The sequence below is a fragment of the Apodemus sylvaticus genome, chromosome 20 (assembly GCF_947179515.1).
Source record: "Apodemus sylvaticus chromosome 20, mApoSyl1.1, whole genome shotgun sequence".
NCBI classification, from domain to species: Eukaryota; Metazoa; Chordata; class Mammalia; order Rodentia; family Muridae; genus Apodemus; species Apodemus sylvaticus.
This window is the reverse complement of record NC_067491.1, coordinates 10,287,504-10,311,592: the sequence shown is the minus strand read 5'-3', so window position 1 is coordinate 10,311,592 and position 24,089 is coordinate 10,287,504. Positions and strand designations below refer to the sequence as shown.

The window sequence follows — 24,089 nt, the reverse complement described above, 5'->3', positions numbered from 1 at the left end:
CTGCACAGACCCACCCAGAAACAGACCTCACTAAAGGAAATATATCCTTAGCTACACTTAAAGAAAATAATTCCCAATATCTAGTGTTATCTTTCATTTACTGTATTAATGTATAGCATGTATTTAAATGTAAAATTATCAAGTATGATACGATAAAAACTAACTACAAAGTTTGAAATTATATTCTTTAATAACAATGATTATTAACATAAATGACAAAAAGCCACAAAATTTGTTGAGACAAAAAACACTCTGTGTTACCTCTTTTGACATCTAAAAAGCACTTCATTAATTTTCTTCTCTCCAAAATTTGTCCTTTGTGGTTGGTTTACATGCACTGAGGATATTAAAGCAAGTAGAAAAGGCGTCTAATTTTTGCTTTTATCACTACTGATTTAGTGTTTATAAGTATATACCATATCATATGCATGGAGGTCAGAGAACAGCTTGCAGGAGTCAATTCTCTCTTGCAGTGTGTAGGTCTTGGGAATTAAATCCAGGTTGTCAGAATTGATGGAAATCACCTTTGCCCACTGAGCCATTTTGTCAGTGATGACTTTATATTTTTTTAAAGCTGTAACCCAGAGCTACCAGGTTTAGTGACATATTTCCATGGTTTCAGTACTCAGGAGGCAAAGGCAGGAGGAGTGAAAGTCTGAAGCCAGACAGGACTCTACAGCAAGACCCTGTCTTCAAACATTAAGGGCACTGGGTGCCCTGAGGTTAGGGTGCCCTGAGGTTAGGGCGCTCACAGGCCAGCCCGCACAAGGCCTTGGGTTCAGCCCCTAGCAAAGGAAGAAACAAACAACAAGCCCTTCAAGCTACAGCAGAGAAAAAGGAACTCACTAAGCAGCAGAGGTCTCTCTGTCCTGTCAAGCGTCCTGTTCTAAAGGTGACAAACAGTCCACAAGGGTATGCTGAATTCATGTAGAAAACAGCTACCAGACAATGGGATAGGAAGGGGAGTGGTAATGGCTGACAGACACTAAGTGTACTCAGTGTTGAGACCCTGCAACTTCAGTGAACTCAAAAACAAACACTGCACTGCAAAATATGTATGAATGGCAAAAATTCTGCAAGTATAGAATGACAAAATTATTTATCAATGAAATCTCTCTTATTGGATTGGGGCCTTGCTGAGTAAGCCTGAGCACTGATCCGGACCCACGTAAAAGGCCGGCGGCACAGCGACCATCCTCAGCCACCCACTGCAGCCTGTGGGCAGAGCAGTCCAGCTCACTGGGGAGCTCCAGGTTCATGGAAAGACTGTCTCCAGAGTGAAGCGAGGTGGACCTGGTGGTGCAAGTCTTTGATCCAAGCGAGTGCTGAGTGCTTGGGAGGCAGAAGCTGTGAGTTCAAGGCCAGCCCGGTCTACAAAAAGTAAAGTGAGCTGTCGTAGAGGAAGACACCACTGTGACCTCTGGCCTCACAGTGCACGGCAGCCAGGACCCTGACTTCGTGAACTCGCTGCTGCTACACATGCTTTGTCCCTGGGTAAGAGCAGTGAGAGGCAAGGGTCAGAGCTGCAGGAACTTAATTCACCATCGTCTGGATGGTTTTTATGAAGACCACTATGAAACTGAGTGATTCAGAGCCTACATGTATAACAGAGTATTGAGTTTAAGATTCTGTTTTAGATATTGGCTTGGTGGCACACATCCTAAATCCCAGCACTCAGGAGGTAAGGTCAGGAGGCCCAGGAATTCAAGGTCATCCTTGGCTATAAACTGAGGCCAGCCTGCAGCACGTAAGACAGTCTCACAAAAGAGGACTAGAGTATCATGAGGCGAAATTAACATAAAACTCCATCTGCGAGTGACCGGTCAGCACCACTCTTACCTGGTTCTGTGAAAGTGGAGGCTCATGGTTAAATGTCAGCCCCGCTTTAATGAGTGACGTTAAAGCTTCTGCTCCCCACTCTCTCATCCGAGAGTTTGGATGCTGGCAGACCTGAACAAACACACAGTGAATAAAAGGATATTCAGTTATATGCATAAGGTGAGAAACACACATTAACCTGAGAACAGAAAAAACAAAACACTGCAGATTTTGTTAATTTTTTACAACTTAAAAATATCATGTATTCAGTAAAGAATAAAAGAAAAATCGTATTTAAAAATTTCCTGTATGCTTACCTTCTGAATAAAGGCAAGGGAAGCAAGAGAGAAAAATAAAAGACAAGATGAAATCGAAACAAGTCACAGGAAAGGAAGGAGTGTCACAGGAAGCAAAACATGCTAACCCTAAAGGGTTGTTTTATTGTTCTTTCCCATTGGCCCTAGGGGTCGAACCCTTTAGTGCTTGATTAAGACAGTTCAGTTTATACAACACTATCCTGAGCTCAACCTCACCTAAGAGGTTGCTACATCATAAAGCAATCTGATTCATTAGTAGCATCCTTTGTTAGTAAATTTATCTCCCCTCTCCTCCATGGGTAACATCTTAGGAAGAAGGACAGTATCTTTCTCAGGCTTCTAAGGTGACAGGAAGCAATCATGGTCCCCGACTACACACAAGCATGCATGCCGGCAGAAGCTGCTGGAGTTAAACGCCAGCCCTTTATCAACCTTGTCTCTCTCCGTCAGGTCCTCCCACTCTCACTGTCTGGGACCTAGTGGCACCCTGACAGCTCTGCTCCTCTGCTACCTCCACCATTATGTGTAACTCTCTCTCATCCCAAACTGCTGCAAAACTTCAGAACTACCTGAAATTGAGGGATCAAGAGACTGTGATGGCAGGAGGCAGATGCTAGCACACAGCTGACAGCACTGCCATTTTATAAGTTAAACACTTACCCATTGTTTACAAGATAACCCTTCCCCAAGCTAAGTACTGCACAACTATAGTTCTCTGATAAAATACACGGCATGAGGAAGGAGGGGAGGCTAATATGTCATTATGTTGGATCATAAGATCAATGGACATGATTTTATCAGTAAACAATGATAGTATTTAAGCAAGACACTTCACCTCAAGTAGATGGCCAGTCAAAGGTCTCCATAAAATCTCTATCCTGTGCATATTAACTAGACCAGTTTCTAATAGTTTGGCAACAGCAAAAAGAGATGGTTCCTAAGGAGGAAACAAATTACACTTTGATATGTTGAAGAGAATTCTGTGATAACTATGAATAAAATAGAACATTACAGTGATTAAATTAGCTTGTATATGCAAAGTTAGCAGGAAATACAGTAGAACCTATTATCATGAGACAAGTCTTCCTGCTACCTTGAAACAACTCCTAGAGTTCTCACCAAAGTATACCGGCATAAAAGTGAATAAGTTACAGACCTTAAAGACCTAAAAATCTAATTTTTTTTAAAAAAAATTCTGTATTCTAAATATTTTTATGGTATTCAAAACATTTGCAGCATGAAAATATTTAACAGTATCTTTTTCTTTTCTAATAAAAGTCAGTAAGATAAATTACACTGGGGATTTAAGACAAATGTTGCATGAGCTAATCTATAGATGCCCTAAGAATTGTGGAAGAAAATTGCTATTTATGGAGAAATAAGTTTAAGACTGACACCTACAAAGTTTTAACTGCCTGGTATCTCATCTTGACTAGGCCACTGAATAGCTACATACCTTATACAAATTACAGTCGCTATTGAAATTTTAATGTTAAAGTGGAGATAATAGTATATAATTAGACTGTATCAGAAAGTAAATCTCCCCAAGTAATGACTACCTAGGATCACTACTTCTCTTTCCTCCTCATTGAATGGGGTATACCTCATAACGATTTGTAGCATTTCAAAGAACACATACAAGGTCTGGATTCATACCTAAAGATTTTTTACAGAAGTTTTCATTTGTTTGTTTTTTCAAGACAAGACAGGGTTTCTCTGTGTAGCCCTGGCTGTCCTAGAACTCATTCTGTAGAACAGGCTGGCCTTGAACTCAGAGATCCACCTGCCTCTGCCTCCCAAGTGCTGGGATTAAAGGCATGTGCCAGTTTATCTTCACATTTGGAAGTGATCAGACTATGCTTATTTTTATATGTGGAAAGGGGGCTGGAGAGTTGGCTCAGTGGTTAAGAGCACTGGCTGCTCTCGCAGAGGACTGAAGTCCAGTTCCTGGAGCCCACACTGGTGACTTACACTACCGGTAACTCCAGGGAATCTTACATCTTCTGGCCTCTAAGGGAATAGACACGTGCGCGCACGCACGCACGCACGTGTGCTTTTATACACACACACACACACACACCCTATAAAGGGCTATTCTATTTTTAATAGTGCTAGGACCTTAGGACAATCAGACAAACATCGTGAGTTGCCCTCTCAGCTAACAACTTATTTGTTTTTATTCTGTATATATTTTTACTGTGGTTGAATCAAACCCAAGACCTCACACAATGTTGGCAAGTGCTTTACCACCGAATGCTGTTAGCCACAAACATTTCATTTCAAATGGCAATTTCTAAAATATGGTTAAGTTCAAATTTCTCTGTGCTTTACAAATTTAATAGAAAATATTTTGACTACAGAAAGAAATGTTCTTGAATGCTAACGTGCAGAAGTCCTGTTCTATACTTACCTGGCAGGGAGGACAGAATCTTGTCCTATTTACTCAATTAATAGACAATGAAAATGTTTCATTTTAAGGTGAGGAGAATCATCATCTTCAGAAGAAACAATTAGTTCCTGATCTTCCATTCCAGTGAGGGCAAACCCACCACCCAAATCTGCCACACACGTCCTAACTGCAGTCTTGTACTCCCTGCACTGTAAGTGGTAAATGCAAGCACTGTGTGTGAAAGTGATATATAAAAGCTGTGCTGCACTATTTATAAAACATAAGAATAGTCAGCATCTAAGGAAGAAGGGACTTAACGTTAAACCTCCTACACCTTGGAAAAATCACAAACTACATCATGCCTTCTCTACTCCTCCTGTCCTACCAATCAAACACTAGGGTGACTTATATACCTTGTATAGCCAAAAAGAAATGTAGATTACCACACCTTATTATTTCCATAGGCCATATCCATTGCTTCTAGAGATAAGGAACAAAGTGCATTTATTAAATGATGCAAAGATACGTCATCAAGATACCTAAAATGAAAATGAAAAAGACAATTTCATCTCAAATATACACTCGAAACAGTGTGGCTGTCAGTTTACAACATGGACTTACTGTGAGCTCTCAAACAGTCTGGAGAGGATGTTGGAGATCACTGGCAAGTCTGTCATCACTGCCGTTGTCAGAACCTAAAGGAAGGGTGAAGTCAGTGTGGAGTGTGCTGGTGTTTCAGGAAGCCCCCACTGGTCACAGGGGCTGCCACTTACTGTACTGGGTCCTTCTACTGCTCTGCCAGGCTTCAAGGCACCACCACTGCTAGGCTTTAGTCCCAGAATCCACACAAGATGCTAAAAATCAAAACAAGATAAAACCATAAAATGTTAATAACTAAAGTCAATGGTAATAGCTAGCAATGAAAACTAAAATCAGTAATATCCTACTAATTCGAATCAAAGTAATTAGCCCCATTTATATGACATAACTGTAGTGTGCACACACAGTAGTTTATGGCACTGTATGCAGTCCGTTACGTCCTAACACATTCCTAGCTTGTTACTCCTTACCATGTCTCCTGCTTTACACTGTCTATCAGGCTTTCCTAAGGGGCCAACAGGCGCTGCTTAACCGCCAGCAGTCATACATCTAGAGTCCAATACGGCCACGTACCTGAAGAGTTGCCAAAACAAGCTGCCATGACGTTCCCAGAACAGCACCATGGCAGTGGGCCAAGTTAAGGAGAGTCCTCATGCACTGGATATTTTTGGAAGTCAGCTATATTGAAAAGAGATAGATTTGTAGCAACTGCTATAGATTCTTAAAAATTAACAGCTTAAAGATCAGCATGAATGCATTCAAAGACTGTCTTATATGAAAACCAAGAATGCTAGGAAAAGAAGTTCGGGTGGTTTTATAAAACACAAAGTTGTGTTACCAGGACTGAACTGACAGTTCACAGAGTACAGTGTTTGCCACATTGCCGAGGGTCAGGCAGGGGGTTGGGTAGGGGGAATAAATGGCTTTAGAACTAATGGAATGCAGCCCACCTGTTAGCACAGCCACACGCGTGAGCCTCGCTGTGCACAGCCCCGAGGACCACGTGTCCTGAGGACTTCATGCTGCTACAGAGTGCTGTTCTGCTTGCTGCCTTCATATCCCTCTTAATCTAAGAACTATATGAGAACTCTAGGGGGCTCTCAGCCCTTCACTGGGCAGTCTCTCTGGCACTCACAATACTAATGCTTGATCTTTTTCAGGCCTTGCTGCTGGGGCCGATTAATGACTCAATCACCACCGTAGAGAAAAACTTAGAGACTTAGATTGTCAGCAATGACTACCACCTTTAGAAAGCATTTGGAAAAATACAGCTGTTAGTTGAGCTAGGTTAAGACGTCTTTGCTACTTACTGGCTCTGATGTAGAAAACCTTAGGGACAACATGACGTTCAGAAGGCGCACTCTTATCAGTTAAGCTAGGGGCTTTCCTGGTGAGGGAACAAGAACAGTGCCTGCCCTGGCTGACGAGTCTCACTGAGGCTGGACTGTGATGACTCATTTCTTGTAGCCATGTTTGCCCTCCGCTTCCTGATATGATTTAATAAGATAAGCTGATAATTTAAGGTAGATATGACTGATTTTTATATAAAAGTTTAGATTTGTGATTCTTTTAAGAATATTATGATTACTTTTAAAGATAAATAACAATTACTTCTTTCTTTGTTACTGCATATTGCTGCCTGGCAGAAAGAGAAACTGGCTGAGACAGTTACCTCACTTGCTCACACTTTGTTCATCTATAACGAGTTGCTTAGCTATGAGTGTACATGGGGTTCTTGGGAATAATTTGTTTTCTTTACCTGCACTACTTAATGTTGTTTCTTGTAAAGGTGTCGGGCACACACTGTGTTTTCATATTCATTTACAAAGAAAACTAAAATGTAACCACAATATAATTCTATATTACTTAAAAGATTTTGCTGGGATATTTAAGCTATGGAAGAAAAAATAAAGTGTGGAGGGCTGGAAAGCTGTTCCTTCCATCCACCAACTGTGTATATGTATGCTAGTGCATGTGTGTGTGTAAAGCTTGTCTGCGTGTGTGTAGGAGCCTGCTCCATCCACCAACTACGTGTATGTATGCGTGTGTAAACACGTCTGCGTATGTGTAGGAGACTGCTCTATCCCCCAACTGTGTGTATGTATGCGTGTGTATGTGTGTGTAAACTCGTCTGCGTGTGTGTAGGAGCCTGGTCCATCCACCAACTGTGTGTATGTATGCGTGTATATGTGTGTGTAAAGCTCGTCTGCGTGTGTGTTGGAGTCTGCTCCATCCACCAACTGTGTGTATGTATGCGTGTGTATGTGTGTGTAAACACGTCTGCATGTGTGTAGGAGCCTGCTTCATCCACCAACTGTGTGTATGTATGTGTGTGCATGTGTGTGTAAAGCTCGTCTGCGTGTGTGTTGGAGCCTGCTCTATCTACCAACTGTGTGTATGTATGCGTGTGTATGTGTGTGTAAAGCTCGTCTGCATGTGTGTAGGAGCCTGCTCCATCCACCAACTGTGTGTATGTATGGGTGTGCATGTGTGTGTAAAGCTCGTCTGCGTGTGTGTTGGAGCCGGCTCTATCTACCAACTGTGTGTATGTATGCGTGTGTATGTGTGTGTAAACTCGTCTGCGTGTGTGTTGGAGCCTGCTCTATCTACCAACTGTGTGTATGTATGCGTGTGCATGTGTGAAATGCTTGGAGTCTGCTTGCTGGAGCTTTCCTCTAACCATTCAGGTTATGTGTGAATGTGTGTGTGTCTGTCTGCATATATGTATATATTTGTGTGTATGAAGTTACTGGACTCTTTCTTTTGTTTCATCCACTGTTCCCAAGGAGAAAAGTCTGCTGAGTAACTTATCTAATCATAGGCTGCCATTGGGATCAGCTGCTGTAGGTATCTGGATCCACCCCCATCAGCAGCTATAAGCACTGACCCCTAAACGACTGCCTGCCTCAGTTTACCACAACTGGATGCCAAAGCCACATAAGTGTGAGGGTTGAGGGTCAGACCCCATAACCCATGTCAATGCTGGGCGAGCATGGTGGCTGTCTATAGCTCCAGTCACAGGGAGGTGGAGACAGCCACCTAGACTACTAGCAGGAGGCTGGCTCTACAGTCAGGTGACTTAGACACCATGCATCAGCAGGTAATGTAAAGCAGCAGAGGAAGATGCAAACGATGATCTTCGGCCTCTACACACAAACACATAAGCACACTTGCTGGGCTATACATGTGCTGACATACATAGCAATACACATAAACACATGCATGCACAAAGGAAGTTGAATTAGTATATCAGTTATAATAATGTCAAGAAAATAAATAATTCTTTTGTTCAGAACCATCCTCCAGGACCAAGGATCTCAGAAAGTAATACCATTTGGAAAGTACAAGACTTGAACACAACAGAAGCCCTGACCCCTAACTGGTACCCGCCGTAACCCCCACCCTAGTCAAATTACCATCACTGTTCCTTGAGGCTGCACAGCAAGAGGCTGACCCACGGCCACAACTTGCTGGTGAGACTCGCTGGACGGGCTGATCATCATAACACTTTGGCCCTGGATAGAATATGCTAGAACACAACAGAAAGCCTCAGTGCAGCACAGAGCTCATAGTTCTTTCAAGGCACTATTTGTTATACTGTAAAAGATTAATCGAAATAAAGCTCAACCCTTATAATTAAACAGCCATACTATTATTCTGATTTATGCAAACATCTGAAAAACTCATAGGTGCAAACACTAACAGAAGCAAATACGTGAAGGAATTTTCCATGTAAGTTGTTGTAATTATAAAACGCTGATAGCACATTTTATGAGAACAAAATTAGAACACATTAAATATTTTAAACATGAATCAATGTGTACTTTTCTAGTTATAGGCAAATAAATTTTGAGTGTGAAATCTGGGTATCACATTGAAATATATATAAATTAAATGTAATAAACCTTAGTGTTCTCAAAGTATTAGCCAAAAAATTAGTTATTTAATATTAATGTAACATAAGCGGTGGCAATACTATAGTTCTCTAGGCCAACCAGAAAACCAATAGTCATCACTTCAACAACGTACTGTAGTTACAAAGGAGTGTCATAATTATATTATGTATCTGCATAGTTATTACTTAACACTGCTACTACAATATTATTCTTCTCTCCACCTTTTATAAGGGACGAGCAGAAGAAAAGAGATATATTCTGTGGCCACCTGGGAAAGGGAAACACAGAGTCCAATGACCCTAAGCCTCAGCTTCACTTTCCCTTTCAGGAGACAAAAGAACTGTTTTGAAGAGGAGGACAAAATGGAAAGGTGGGAGCACACCTGCCCGGCGGGAGCACCGTCCACGTGTGGGACAGCAGGAGGACTGAGCGAGGACTTTCTATCCCCATTCTCTGTTGGCATCCACCCCAGTAGGCGGAGAAAGCTGTGTAGCTTAGCGCTTACATTTATTGGAGAGTGCAGCTGCAGAGGAGGCATTCAGCACAGTCAGAGCATAATGTGGAGGCAAGGAGCCTTTGCATATTGCTGTGATGAAGGCGTCTCTTGAGGTTACGAGACCCAGTCTTCCACAGAGAGCAGCCATGGTCAGTTCAGCCTTCAGAATGTTCTCAGTGGCAGCCTCATCTGTGCTGGAAGACAAGCGCTCTGTTCATCTTAGCAGCTGATCTCAGCTATGCTTCAGAACACGATTCAGGAGTACGTACTCAGGGAGGTTTCAAGAAAAAGCTAAAATCAATGTACTCAGGATGGAATTTTAATCAAGGAATCTAAAAACCTGACCTACATCATGTAATACAATTCATAGTTGGAAAAAAAGAACTTAAAGATTAAATTAAAAATATCAAGTATTTTACTTGTTTACTGAGATGGTATTTTCTGTAGGCTGGCCTCAAACTCATTCCAATCTACCTTCAACAACGTCCCAAGTGCTGGCATTCCAGGCAGGAAGCACCACACCTGGCATAAACATCTAAAGTCAGTTAACTCTGGGGAGAAATACCAAGCCAGTCATCATCACTGCAGAGGCGGTGGCAAAGCCTGGCATGCCGCAGCGCTGTAACTTGAAAGCTGTAGTTCTGACTAAAGCATCGTGACTGCCCTAGTGGGAGTCCAGAGCAAGCAAGGCTCCAGAGGGGATGCTCAGGAACAATGTTCGTAAACAAGGAGATGGCAATGTTAACCACCCCAATTCCATCATGACAGCGTGCACACAAATTATCACACTGAACATGAAATTTAAAAAAAGCGCCAAAGTTCTACTCACACAGATAGCTAGGGTTAGAAAATCAATTCCTGGGACAAAGGGAAGTAAGCGTATTGTGGTCTTAAATGCACTGACATCCGTAAAGCTTACAGACGTAATACCTGGCGTCGAGAAGAAGCGAGAGTGCAGCGAGAAGACCGCACCAGCAAGCGCTCACCATCTCTTCCCAAACAGCTCTGCTCACTTCAAAGGGAATACAACACTTTATCAGGTTACACCGTTACAGCAAGCTGTCAAGTCTATAAAACTCAGTAACTCAGTTATTAGGCATCAAACACTAATATTTAAAATATCCAAATAATGAAAATGTAGAAGCTGTAGCAGTTCCATCTGCGTGATCGACTAGAAATTAGTGTGGCCAACAGTGCGAACTGCTTGCTCGGCCAGAGCACTGTTCTGGATGCTGAGAACCAAGCATCAGTGATACAGCAAATCAAACGGCACTGGGCACCTCACGGGTGGAGAGGAGATTTACAAATCTGTAAGGTTAGAACGGACCATGTAGAAATGACCTACAAATAGAGAACCTAGGGTGACGTCACGCTCTTTAGTACAAAGAAGCAGACATTTCAAATCCAGACACTTGGCCAGTGGCAAGAAGCACACCTAGTGCCCACACCCAGGTGAGTCTCAGTTCTAGCTGCCTGTGCTTCCTGGGCTGGACCAGAACCACGTGAGGGCACTTGAGAGCACCTTGGGTTGAGCTGTAAGGGGACCACGAGAACATGGGAGGGACACAAGACATGTCGTGACACGTGGGGGCCTTTATCAAGAGATAATAAAGTATGAAGAAAAAGTATGAATAAAGGAGCTTTGAGCTTCTAGGGGCAGGGCATTCTGGGAAACTAAATATACAAGGAAAATAAAATGGTAGAAAGGTATATAAAAAAGTGACACACGGCCAGTGATTTTAAGTTAATAAAAATCACATTATATTCTAAAGAGAACATCTCCAAAAACTGATATTTCTGCTTCTTCGCATACTGATTCATTACATTAGTAGCTAAGTTAAAATAGGAACCACCCTGTGCTAATCTTAGAATGAAGAAACAACTTGGGATATATTCTCCTAACAATGTCAATGTCGTATAAAACAAGAACTGAAGAACTTTTTTCCACATCGTAGGAAAATATCCACACACAGCAATAAATTAAAAACAATGGACCACAAAGAAAAACACTGGGACAACTGGTAAATATGAATAAGACCGAGGTTAATATTATATACTAGATTGGCCCTAATTTCTAACAGTGGCTGCATCAGAACGGGTCAGACTACAGATTAGTTTAGAAAACTCCGTCCAAGTAGTAAGGGACAGTGGCACAGCATGTCTAGAATTTCATCTCAAATGGCTCAGAAAAAATATAACGACATGTATACAAAATAAAGAGAAAGGTAAGAGCAGCATGGTAAAGTGTTAATAACAGGGAAATAAGGGTGAGTGACAGCACAGCACAGGGACACTCCCTCAATCCACCCTAACGTTCCAAGTATTGAAAAGTAGCAAAGACAAGGACAGCCGCGGCACACCTGTCTCCTGGTCCATCTGGTCTGACACTGCCTGCTCATCTCGCCGTTCTGATGACTGTGAAGACGCTCCTTCCGTGACAGTGGGACACTCCGCCTCCACCTCTCCTAACTCTCCTTCTATCATCGTGGTGATGCCACGGACGAGATCCAAAAGGCAGTGGAATGCCACAGACATGGCATAGCCTTCTGGGATAGTTGGGGGTTCAACTTTGTCCAGCATCTCGAGGCTGAAATCACAAGGAATGCAAGCACTGATGAGAAGCCACGGGCAAGAACCACAGGACACCATTTCATAATTTGTAGACTCTAAAAATTACTAACAGGAAGACACACACACACACACACACACACACACAGACACACACACACACAGACATACACACACACACAGGCAGTGACCTTCCTGAGCTGGTTTCATCTGGAGATGGGGCTGCAGTCCTTTTAAATGATCAGAGGGCTGGAGGGGTGGCTCGTGGGTAAATGTGCTTGCGGCAAGGGTCTGATCCCTTAGACACACATGGCGGAGGAGAGAACTGACTCCTGCCAGCAGTGCTCTAACCTTCACACATACGCTACGGTGTACATACATGTGTACACACACAAACAAAATGTATTTTTTAATGTAAAAAAGTGATGAGAAAAATTAAGACCAAGGTGCTGCCATAACATCTAATTGATATATGGTGACATCACATCATATATTGCTGTGATAAATGATAAACATAAAAACTAAAAGAGCCGGGCGTGGTGGCGCATACCTGTAATCCCAGCACTCTGGGAGGCAGAGGCAGGCAGATTTCTGAGTTCGAGGCCAGCCTGGTCTACAGAGTGAGTTCCAGGACAGCCAGGGCTATACAGAGAAACCCTGTCTCGAAAAAACAAAAAACAAACAAAACAACAACAACAACAAAAACAGAAAATACAGTAACGTAGATTATGACGCTTCTCAACCTCTTCCCTTTAAAGTGACATAAAAGATAAAATAAATTCACAAGAGGACGATACTTTTACATCAGAGAAAGCACAACCCTGAGATACCCAGAGCACAGGTGACCTCAGAGACCATCGGCTAACAGTGCAGTAGCACTGAGGGACATCTGTGTGTCAAGCTCAACTCTCCTCCCCAGGAGCAGGTGTTCAGAGAGCAGACAGTAAGCCTTCTGTGCTAAGTTAGGACAAGTGAGGAACTATGGCTCTGGATCCCTCAACATGGCCATTCTCAAGCTAAGAACGCAGAGTGACGAATTCACCAGCGAAGAATGAATGGTAATAGTTGTAAGTTGTATTCATATCCAAAGAAAAGGAAATGTCAGAGCCCTATCTCTTGTACACAAAACTAACTCGAAATAAACCAGTGACCTACATATAAAAGGAATTACACAACTCATACATGTATGCCTATGTTTCTTCCTATGATTTAAGTTTCTGTCTCTTCTTGCAACAATTTGTTAGATATAACACCAAATAGGTAAGCTGACTCCATCAAAATTGAAAACTACTCTGTTCCACAGGCAGTAGCAAGAAAAAACTACTTACAGAACAGCAGAAGGCTTCTGCAGCTCACGTGTACACAAGAATTACACATGCATACACAGGGAAGACCTAGAATTTAGCTGTGACAATTTACATCTCACAGATTAATTAGGTTAAATAAGGATGAATTTGCCAAAGGGAACTCTATTCTAGACGAGCTAGGTCCAGGAGGTCTAAGAGCCAAGCCATACACATAACTACGAAGCTATGCAGGACAGGGGAGTCAACTCAGGTCATAAATCACATTGTTTATAGTGCTATTAGCACCCTACAAGTAGAAAATTTAGTCCTGCTCAAAATTCTCAGAATATGACAAAACAATGTATCAGCAATATTAAATATAATGTAGCCAGAAGTACTTCAGCATTAGATATCATTTCAGTGGTATATTTATCATGAAATCATGTTGCTGCTACTTACTAGGTGGCTTTGGCACTGCCTTGCACTGTAATCGTCAGGATGGGTATCCAGGCTCCTCGGTACTCAAACGCCGGCAGCAGAGTGACCCCTGCACCAATGCCCACCACTCCTGAGTTAGCTGGGGCGGAGGCTGGGCCGCCTGCATTATTGTTTCCTGTTAGGAAAGAAGGAAAAACAAACATACCAACTTATTCCTTGATTTCAAGCCAATAACTTCCAACACCTACTCAGACTTAAAGATTCTGTGCTCTCAAGTGTGACACCTATAAATGATATCTGTTGCCTCTGTTTTACCCAGAGAGTCTATTTCCTTTAAATGACCACTTAATTTTTTAATATAAAAGTTACTAGAGGGGGTTGGAGAGATGGCTCAGTGGGTAAGAGCACTGAATGCTCTTCCAGGGGTCCTGAGTTCAAATTCCAGCAAGCACATGGTGGCTCACAACCATCTGTGATGGGATCTGATGCCCTCTTCTGGTGTGTCTGAAGACAGCTACAGTGTACTTATATAAAATAATAAATAAATCTTAAAAAAAAAAAAGCTGACATTTAAAAAAAAAGTTATTAAAAAGCCTAAGTAGGTAGCTCTGTGGGGTAAAGCATTTGTTACACAGGCAAGAGGGCCTGCTCTTCAGTGCTACATAGGCACTTTCCAGCACACTAAGGGGTGTGTGTGTGTGTGTGTGTTAAAGAAAAAGGTGGAAGTTATTTTAACCTCAGTCTCACAGTAAAGGAAGAAAACATGCAACTGGACAGAGGAACTCCAACATGAACAATATATAGAGGAGTGCTTATCTTTGCTCCCCAGTACCCACAGAAACCCCTGGCTGGGATGCACTGGCGAGGCAGAAACAGGCAGACCCAGCGCCTTGCCAGTCATCCAGCTCACCTAACGGATGAGCCCCAGGTCCCAGTGAGAAAACTGTCTCAAAACACAAGGTTGACAATCAAGGTTGCTCTCTGGCCTACACACACACACACACACACACACACACACACGACCTGTGCCTGCACATATATGAACACATATAGTTATAGCAACAAACAAAAATACCAATCATTTTTATATATTTTAGAAAATTTATATTTAACAAAAATATAAATCTTTACTCTCAATAGATGGTTTAAATTTGTATAGTACAAATTGCTCTCCTAACACTGTCTCCTGCAAACCAAGGGAGACAGCGAGGACAAGCACGACAACGACGACAAGGACCTTACCAGCTTGGTTGGCTGCGGCAGGATTTCCAGTAGGAGGGACAAGAAACAGAGACTGGATAAAAGACCCCAGCGCATTCACAATGTCTCGGAAAACCTTGGTGGAATGTTGCTTCATGTCATATGACTGACAAAATGATCTGCAAAATAATTTTAAACATTTCTGAGAAAAGCATTTTAATGTATTATAATATTCACATTTTAATAGCCAATAATATTGTTTAATATTTACAATCCCATATTTGGTGTCATTCTTTATGCCTGAGTGATTTCTCTAATGTGGGTTTGAAATAAAGATTTATTTGACAAAGGTCATAACAAAACAAAAAAGAAAAAGAAATGCTGGCTTCATTGGCTAGGTAAATGATGGCTCACTACCCCCGTGTCTGACCTCTCCCAGGTCCTCCTGGGCTCCTGCCCAGGAGGGGTGACTTCATGCACATAAATGCAGTGTCTTTGCTAAGCATCACTAATGCCTGCACATAGGCACTGAGCTCTTCTTGACTCAGCACAAGGCTATCGGGATATCTGTGTAACAGAAGCCTGCCGCAATTTACCTTAATAGCTGAGGCTGCACACACAGCCTGTGTATCGACTCCACAGCAACAGCTCGAAGCCACTGTGGCTTATCTGCATCCAGAAACTTCACCAGAAGTGACAGAAATATTTCACACTCAGTCACCTAAAACGAACAGATTTTTAAACATTCAAGTCAAAAAGAAATGCTAACAACGATCTGAAATCATCTTCACCGTAACTAGAATAAAATGCAGAACTAGCTCAGCAGAAAACCAGCACAGCTTCCCTCTAACTATATCCCTGAAACAATAATGATCTGCTACAGCGGTTCATTCCTGACCTTGTCTTTAGGAAACACAGTACACCATCTCTAGCCCTACAAACTGCTAACAGATGTATGAGCTAACCTCCAGTAATGCTCCACACCTATGCTAAACGCAGAGGCAGTTTGGCATTGTGGGGGCTTAGCTCGTGTGTTTCAATGTCTGGCCCACAGGGAGTGGTGTTATTAGGCAGTACGGCCTTGTTGGAGAAGTTTGTCACCATGGAGGCTGGCTTTGAGATCTCACATAAGCTCAAGCTATGCGCAGTGACTCAGTCTCCTGCTGCTGCATGGGAATTGAGCCTCTTGGCTGGCTTTCAAGACAAGGGCAGAGAAAGGGATTATAAAATCTCCCTCCACGACTACGGAAAGCCACTGAGGCCAGGCATGTGTTGGGCATCACTGCAGAGCCCAGAGGGCCGTCGTGAGGCCTTGGAGGTGAAGCCTGGATCGCCTTGGACACCACCTGATGTTGGAGAAGCCAGAGTCCTGGGATCCCTACCTACCAAGGACAGCAACTAACAGGAAGTGGAAGTGGCCCAAGAAAAAGAAGTGTGTTGCAGTCAACGAAGCTGCAAAGAGCTGGAGATCTGAAGAGCATTTGGCATCAGAGATGGAGAGGCAGAGTTTATAGTTTGCCAGCTGGCTTTTGGTCTTTCTTTGGTCCAGAATTTCCTCACTATGATGTTTTGGAACAGTAATGTGTATTTTGTACCATTGTATGTTGGAAGTGTGTGATCTTTTTTTTGATTTCGATTTTATAGAGGATTATGGTTAAGAAATTGCATGGATCTCAGAAGAGACTTTGAACTTTGGATTTTTAAACAAGTTTGAGATTGTGGAGACTTTTGAAGTTGGACCGAATGTATTTTTGCATTATGTTGTGGCTACAAGGCTCTGGAGGCCAGGGAGTGAATGTGGTGGTTTGAATAGGTTGGTCTCCCACAGATTCATGTGTCTGAATACTTGGCCCACAGGGAGTGGCACTATTAGGAGGTATGGACTTACTGGAGGAAGTGTGTCACTATGAAGACAGGCTTCGAGGTCTCATATGAGCTCAAGATTGTTTCTAGGAGTGTATGAGGTCAAATGCATTTTCATAATATTATTATGATTTGTTATTTTCAGTGTAGTGAGATTTAGATCTGATAGCACAAAAGCAATAGCATTAGAACAGTAAATGCCTTGGCAGGGATCATGGAAACAAAAATCAAATTGTACTAGCATCAATGCATCTTCACTGTCATATATATATAAAAGATTTATATTATATACACACACATATATAATATTCTAACATATATACAATTATCTATTTTATTTAAAAACAACTGAGCTTAATTTCCACCGTTACCTTGATTGAATTAATACACACCTAGGGCATCGTGGGGTCACGTTTGGGCACATCAGTGAGGGTGTTCACAAAGAGGACTGACTGATAGGAAGGACAGCTCACCTTGCATGTGGGTGATAGGGCCAGCAAAAGCCCAGAGCCCGGATGGAATAAAGGGAGTTGGAGGAGGAGGCCACAGGCACGGTCCGTCTGCTTCTGGGCTACCATGAGACAAGCCGCTCTAGTGACATGCCCCAAACCTAACTTAGGCCCCACATGATACAATCAGCTGTGTAAGGACCAAGCCTTTGAAACCAGGAGCTGAGGAGTAAACCTTCCTTCCTTTAAGTCCATGGCTCAGCTATTCTATCAGAGAAACAAGAATGCACGCAATCGTATACAAAAACATGCCCGGAAATGGACACTCACCAGGAGACTGTAAAACTGCTTGATCAGAACAGACACCACTCTCAGTAAGCGCATGCAAATAGGAAAATACGGTTTTTCAACTGGTGCTGGAGAAGATGACGTGCTGGAACCTTGTCTGAACTTTATGTTTGGAGAAAAGAGCTTGATCACAAGTGGACATACTCTTTCTTTGAGGAGAAAACTGAATTCTTGATGCTATTTGCAAAGGAAAAAAAATACTGAGTTTGTAGTGTTACTTCTAAAAAATAAGATTATCGTAAATGATCTAAATTAGTGAGTTTACCCTTTTGTTAGTAAGTTTTGTTCTTTGACAGTTTTGTAATATAAATACATTCCAGTCACTCTCTATACCTTTTCTTCCTTCTCTCTAGTGCTTGCTAAGCCCCTCTCCCATCCACCCCGCCCCTGCCCCTCCCCCATCCATCTCACACCCCACCCCTCCCCCATCCATCTCACACCCCATTCCTTACACATCTCTTTCCCACATTCACTGTCTCTTGTTTGTTTCCCAAAGGTTTTAACTAGCATTGTTTGTGTGATCTGGTACTATTTAATTGATCTAGCTGACCACCTGAATCTGAATAATTAAAATAATAAAATGTATTTGAAGTTCACCATTAAATGCAGATTAAGCCTTGTGTTTTCACTAAAGACTACTCATCACTATCAATCATATCTAATTAATATTTTCAAATTGGATAACATTGGGTAAGATATTCACTATCGGGTAAGACGCTTGTCCCTCTCCCAGACTCTGATAGTTGCCAATAAATCAGCAATAAGTGGTACTGTCTCATGAGGCCCTTTGTATATTTTACAAAGAGGTTTGAAATATGTACTGTTCTTACATGGATTAAACACAAACTAGAAATATTTCAAGAAGTTTAAAAAAATAATGTATATTTTAAAAAGAGAACTTATATGATTTTATGATTTTAATGTTAATTACTAAGAACACAAGACTATAAAGCATTTAAAATAAGAGGAATAAAAATTTGATTAATAAAGTATTATTTATCATTAAGTATATATTTCTCTGAAGTTGTCTTGCAAAAATAATTTTACTCATGTAAAGATGATTTAAAGACTAACATAAAAATATCTCTTTGATTGCTCCAATAGACCACAAGGAGATAACATGCATAAGAAGCAAGCATAACTATCTTACATGTTGAGAATTCTGTAAATAATCGTACAATTTTATCTGAAGTCTCTATAAGTCAAGTAAAAGGTTTCCTTAACTTGCTAATTTCCATCAACATCAGTTAAGAGCAGTCTCACTCATTCTGATGGCCATGTGGCCATCTCCCCTGTCTCCTCACACCTGATTCTAATGAGAATGAATGGAGATCTGTAGCTGAGGGAGGAGTGGGGTCAGGATACAGAGACCCATGGACAGTGGAGGCCCATTATCAATGGGGTGACCTTAGCTGAGACTCACAACAGTCGGGATATGGAACCTGAAACAGCTACCTCCTGGAGCCAGGCAGGAAGGAACTCCAGTGGCGCAATAGGGACACCGACCCATGCACAAAACTTTTAGCCCAAAATTTATCCTGTGTATAAGAAATGCAGGGATGGGGGAGATGGAGCAGAGACTGAGGGAATAGCCCAGCAATAACTAGAGACCCATTCCATGGGCAAGCCCCAATCCCTGACACTATTAATATTCAGGAGTTTAGCATGGCTGTCCTCTGAGTGCTACCCAGCAGGTGACTGAAACAGATGCAGAATCCCAAAGCCAAACATCAGATGGAGCTTGGGGACTCTTACAGAAGAGTTGGGGGAAGGAGATAAGAACTCCTCAGGAAGACCAACAGAGTCAATTAAGCCTGGACCCTTGTGGGTCTCGGAGTATGAACCACCAACCAGAGAACACACAAGGGCTGGATCTGGGCCCCCACACGTATGTAGCACATGTGCAGCTTGGTCTTCATGTGGGTCCTGAACAACTGCAGAGGGGGCTGTCCCAACAGCTGTGCCAGTGTGTGGGATATGTTCTAGCCTTGTCTGGCCTCGGTGGGGAGGATACACCAACCCCATGTGCCAGAGTGCCTCCACTGTCTTAGAGGAGAAGAGGAAGGCACATGGGGGAGGGACTGTGAGAGGGAGTGACCAGGAAGGGGGACCCTGGGATGTAAAGTGAAAAACAAAATACAAACAAAAAAAAAAAGAGTAGCCTCACTTTAGTGACAATATATGGTTTAAGTCTGTACTTAATAATTAACTTCGAATATATTTTATTTTAACCATTCAGATTTCATTAAGACCATGAAAGAATCATTTTAAAAAAATCATCCAACTTAATGATTTAATGTTACATAAAAGTAAGCAAGTCACAGGTAATTAATTTGCTCCGTAATATCTATTAAAAGCAAACAAACAAACAAAACCAGAAAGCTGCCTTCACTAATCCCATTCCTGGATAGGAGCTAGCAATACTGCCAGCTTCTCAGCTATGCTCTTAAGGGTTTGCTCTAATGTAAAACGGGACACTGAGCGTGAGCTGAAATTTGGTTCTAATATTTGCATCAGTTTCTCTTACTGCCAAGTAACAACTATGCTTGAGTGCACTTGTGAAACTTGTCAGTCATACTGTCCGAGTTCTCCATGGAGTGCGAAGAGCACCTTCCTCAGTGTGCAGCGCACACTCGGGCCTGTGGGTGCCCACACCCCCAGCCTTCCTCTTTCTCCCTGCACAGCTTCCATGTTCACTTAGCATTTAACCCTGATTTTATGTGGTTATCAAGTCCTATGGACAAAAGTTGAGGGAGAAATGGTATCTGTTTTCCAAAATTTGGCTTAAACTCAGCCTCATGACTTGTGCTATTTCTGATTAGAGACTTGAGACCATTACTATACAGTTATAAATGAAAGGTGCACATTAACTCCTATTGACTTTGAAGGATTATTTTTCCTATTCCTCATTCCACACTCTAGCATGATTATTTTTCTCTATAGTCTTAGGAAAATGTGTATCTTTCTCTTCAGTCTGAAGGATTCCTTCAAGTATCCTCTCTAGTAGAGGCCTAGTGGTCATGAATTCCTTTAGTATTTAATCACAGAAGGTTTTTCTTTTTCCTTTAATTATAACAGATAGTGCTGCAGGGTATAGCAGTAATGTGTGCTAGCAGATTACTTTGAGAACTTGAAATACATAATTATGAAATAACTATGGTTTTCATGGATTCTGTTAAGACAGGACTTATTTTTGGTGCCGGAGAAACGGCTCAGTGTGTAAGAGCACTAACAGCTTATGCAGAGGAGCCAGGTTTGCTTCCCAGCACCCACACGGTGGCTAAAAACCCTGTGTGACTTCAGTTCCAGAAGATCAGACATCCTCTTCTGGCATCCATCAACACTGAATGCATGTGGTACACAGACATACACGCAGACAAAACAACCACAGATGCTGAAAAAAGAAAATAAAAAGAAACAGCAGATTTTCACACATCTTTCTTAACTCCACAGCTTGGGGAAATTTGCCTAAATACGTTTCTAAGACTTATTCTAATAATAAACTTTTAAAATGTTGGGGGTAATTACAAAAAAACAACAAAACAAAAAAAAACCCCACTAAATGAAAATTAGACTGCTGGCTTTCTTTATGCCTGTAGCCCCAGTCCTCAGGAGACTGAGGAGTCATATGTGTAAAAGCCTTGTCCTAAAACAACAAAAACACCACCAAGAAAAGCAAACCTCACGCTCTCAAACCAGGAAATCATACAAAGCAGCTTCGGTCTAAGCCTAAGGTACACCTGTATCTTCTGATATGGAAAAAAAATACACATTGATCACTTGACAAATATCTGTGAAAAAACAATTTTGTCACAAACTGCTATTGATTGGCTTACTTGTAAAAACACCTGCGGGAAATCATTGAGGACCGACTCTAGCAGCTCAAGGCCAAATGTCCGAGTCATTTCCGTCATGCCTACTAGCCAGTAAGGGGCATCAGCATTAACCAACTGACAGAGGTCCTGGGAAGTTAAAAAAACAAAAAGTGTCATGTGTTACGATAACACACACTCTCCACAGTCCCGTTTATAAGACAAAAATGAAACAAGCCTCTTTTTCTTATAAATTAAGCATTAGGAATTCCAATTTTGACATCTGTACATTCTGTAGATTTTAGTAAATGTCTAGAGAAGTATGTAACTATAGACAACAAACAGCTATAGACAAGTATCAATGTTATTTTAATAAGGAATAAACTTTTCATCTTACTATACTTAAAATGATGTAGTCATGCCAACCGATGTAAAAAGCAGGTACTTGTGTATCAGATTACATTAAGTAGACAGCAATCTATCACTTAATCTTTTCTCACTGAAGGCGTGTTCTGTAGGCCTTGTCCACCCTAATACACCTATTTTTCTAGTTCATTTCCTTAAGGTGGGTCCTAACACTTTATCAGGCTAGTTAGGTATACAGTAGAAGCATGAAATCTTTGTTCAACCTTTTAGAATTACTTTAATATAATACTATGCTTTTAATTTTCATGCAATTTTTTGGATCAAAATAACATCAAACATTGATTCTACAACGAAGCACTTGCACAAGCTGTATGTGACAGTGTGATTCCTGTCAGCTGACGTACCTGAAAGAGCATATATGCGTCTTTAGCACAGGGCCTCAGCGTGCTGACAGACCTTCTGTTACTGTTTCCCTGGACCAGTACTGGAGGCTCTATATCTGCAACATAGGCCAGAAACTGGAGTTCAGAACACCCTCTTTACAAACCATATACTATGCTTGCAATTCACCCTTTTTACAATCATGTTTCCTATTTGAAGAACCATGTCTTCAAACAAGATATTTTTAAATAAAATACAGTAACAATTGCTCATTTTCTTATGTATACTTTAACAAACTTATTATTTTCATTACACTTGATTTTCCCAGTTTCTTATTTTTCAGCTTTTATCACATGATCTCTGAATCTGTATTAAATACCAAACATAAAGTTTACCACATGGTCATTTCCTCTGCCCTGTACTACGTTCAAAAAGATTAACTGATCGTTCAAAAGGATTAACTGATTGGCCACTGTTGCTGTCAGTCATGGGTTGTATCAGCTAAGAATCAGCTAGAATGGTTTTTCCTGCTCAGCATTTGTTTTTTTTAACATTAGCAAGAAAGATCCCATTCTAGCCGGGCCGTGGTGGCACATGCCTGTAATCCCAGCACTTGGAAGGCAGAGGCAGGCGGATTTCTGAGTTGGAGGCCAGCCTGGTTTATAGAGTGAGTTCCAGGATAGCCAGGGCTACACAGAGAAACCCTGTCTCGAAAACAAAAACAAAAACAAAAAGATCCCATTCTCTGAACCAGTGATGTGGTTGGTGGGCAAAGGCCCTGACACCAAGGCCGAGAGTCTGAGTTTGATGCCCAGGACGGACAAGGTGGACAGTAAGGACTAATTCTCAGCAGCTGTCCTCTGACCTCCACATGTGTGCTTGTGTGTATGCATGTGAATGTGTCCGCATGTGTGTAATAATTTTTTAAAGGACACATCCTTTGCAAATTATAGCAGCTTGCTTTAAAATCAGTGTTGATTTAATAAATAATTGAAAAATGTTCTTGTTAATTTTTTTCTGTATTATTAAATTAGGAAGCAGCAATTCTCTAACCTTTAAAGAAACTTGGGTAAAAATATTACTCCAGGAATTACATCAAGGTTATGAATATAAGACATTTTCACTAGGAAACCATCCTGTGCTTAATGTGACTCTGAGTATTTCCCTGACATTTATAACTACTGAAATTGTATTTGTACTTTTCCTCAGAGGAAAAATGCAGAGAAATCATGTACCAATGCTGTGGAACATTCTAGCAAACCAATGGTGAAGAACAGCCGATCTAAATGCAAAACCTTTAGTCAGCAGTCACCCCAGGAAAGATAAGGCAGTTATTAGAGGATGCATCCCAACCATATCCCCAGCATTCTGCATTTAGACCAGCATCCCATACAAACATCAACTTAAAAGATACACTATGTAAGGGGAAAAGTGGCTAAGCATTTTCAAAGCAGCAGATGGTTCCACAGTGCCTGTGCCTGTGGCCATGCAAGCTGCCCTGCACTCCATCCCTGGGGTAGAGCTCAGGGAGAGCATGCACACAGACCTCCACATGTGTGCCGTGCTGTGCGATGCTGCCTGCACACACCTGGACACACAATAAATAATAAAATGCAATATATAACACACACACACACACATATACTTACATAAATACAATTTTTCTTGCTTGAGGAAAAAAAGTTCATGACTATAGCACCTGAAGATCTTTGCCACAGCAAAAATCATTTGAAAAATCATTTGTCATCCAAAAAAGGTTACTACTGAAAAGTTCCTATAGTGAAAAACTATCAATTCTCAGAAGTTATAACATGTTGAACAGGAAGTATCTGTCAATTCTCCAAAAGAATGTTTCTAACTTA

The 24,089-nt window shown here is 41.5% G+C and overlaps 1 protein-coding gene across 2 annotated transcripts in view; it reads right to left on the bottom strand.

The window, feature by feature from the left end:
• The window catches only part of Mon2 (MON2 homolog, regulator of endosome-to-Golgi trafficking), a 77,000-nt gene that overhangs the window by 28,032 nt on the left and 24,879 nt on the right, over window positions 1-24,089 (bottom strand). For both annotated transcript variants that reach the window (XM_052164659.1, XM_052164660.1), the window contains exons 6-21: window positions 22,251-22,345; window positions 21,505-21,630; window positions 17,651-17,845; window positions 15,605-15,729; window positions 15,051-15,187; window positions 13,830-13,983; window positions 11,877-12,103; window positions 10,447-10,528; window positions 9,526-9,710; window positions 8,541-8,653; window positions 5,698-5,802; window positions 5,298-5,378; window positions 5,146-5,219; window positions 4,973-5,063; window positions 2,971-3,072; window positions 1,840-1,950 (exon numbers count right to left, since the gene is read on the bottom strand). In XM_052164659.1, the coding sequence (XP_052020619.1) occupies window positions 1,840-1,950; window positions 2,971-3,072; window positions 4,973-5,063; window positions 5,146-5,219; window positions 5,298-5,378; window positions 5,698-5,802; window positions 8,541-8,653; window positions 9,526-9,710; window positions 10,447-10,528; window positions 11,877-12,103; window positions 13,830-13,983; window positions 15,051-15,187; window positions 15,605-15,729; window positions 17,651-17,845; window positions 21,505-21,630; window positions 22,251-22,345 (2,003 nt within the window). The remainder of the gene's footprint in view (window positions 1-1,839; window positions 1,951-2,970; window positions 3,073-4,972; window positions 5,064-5,145; window positions 5,220-5,297; window positions 5,379-5,697; window positions 5,803-8,540; window positions 8,654-9,525; window positions 9,711-10,446; window positions 10,529-11,876; window positions 12,104-13,829; window positions 13,984-15,050; window positions 15,188-15,604; window positions 15,730-17,650; window positions 17,846-21,504; window positions 21,631-22,250; window positions 22,346-24,089) is intronic.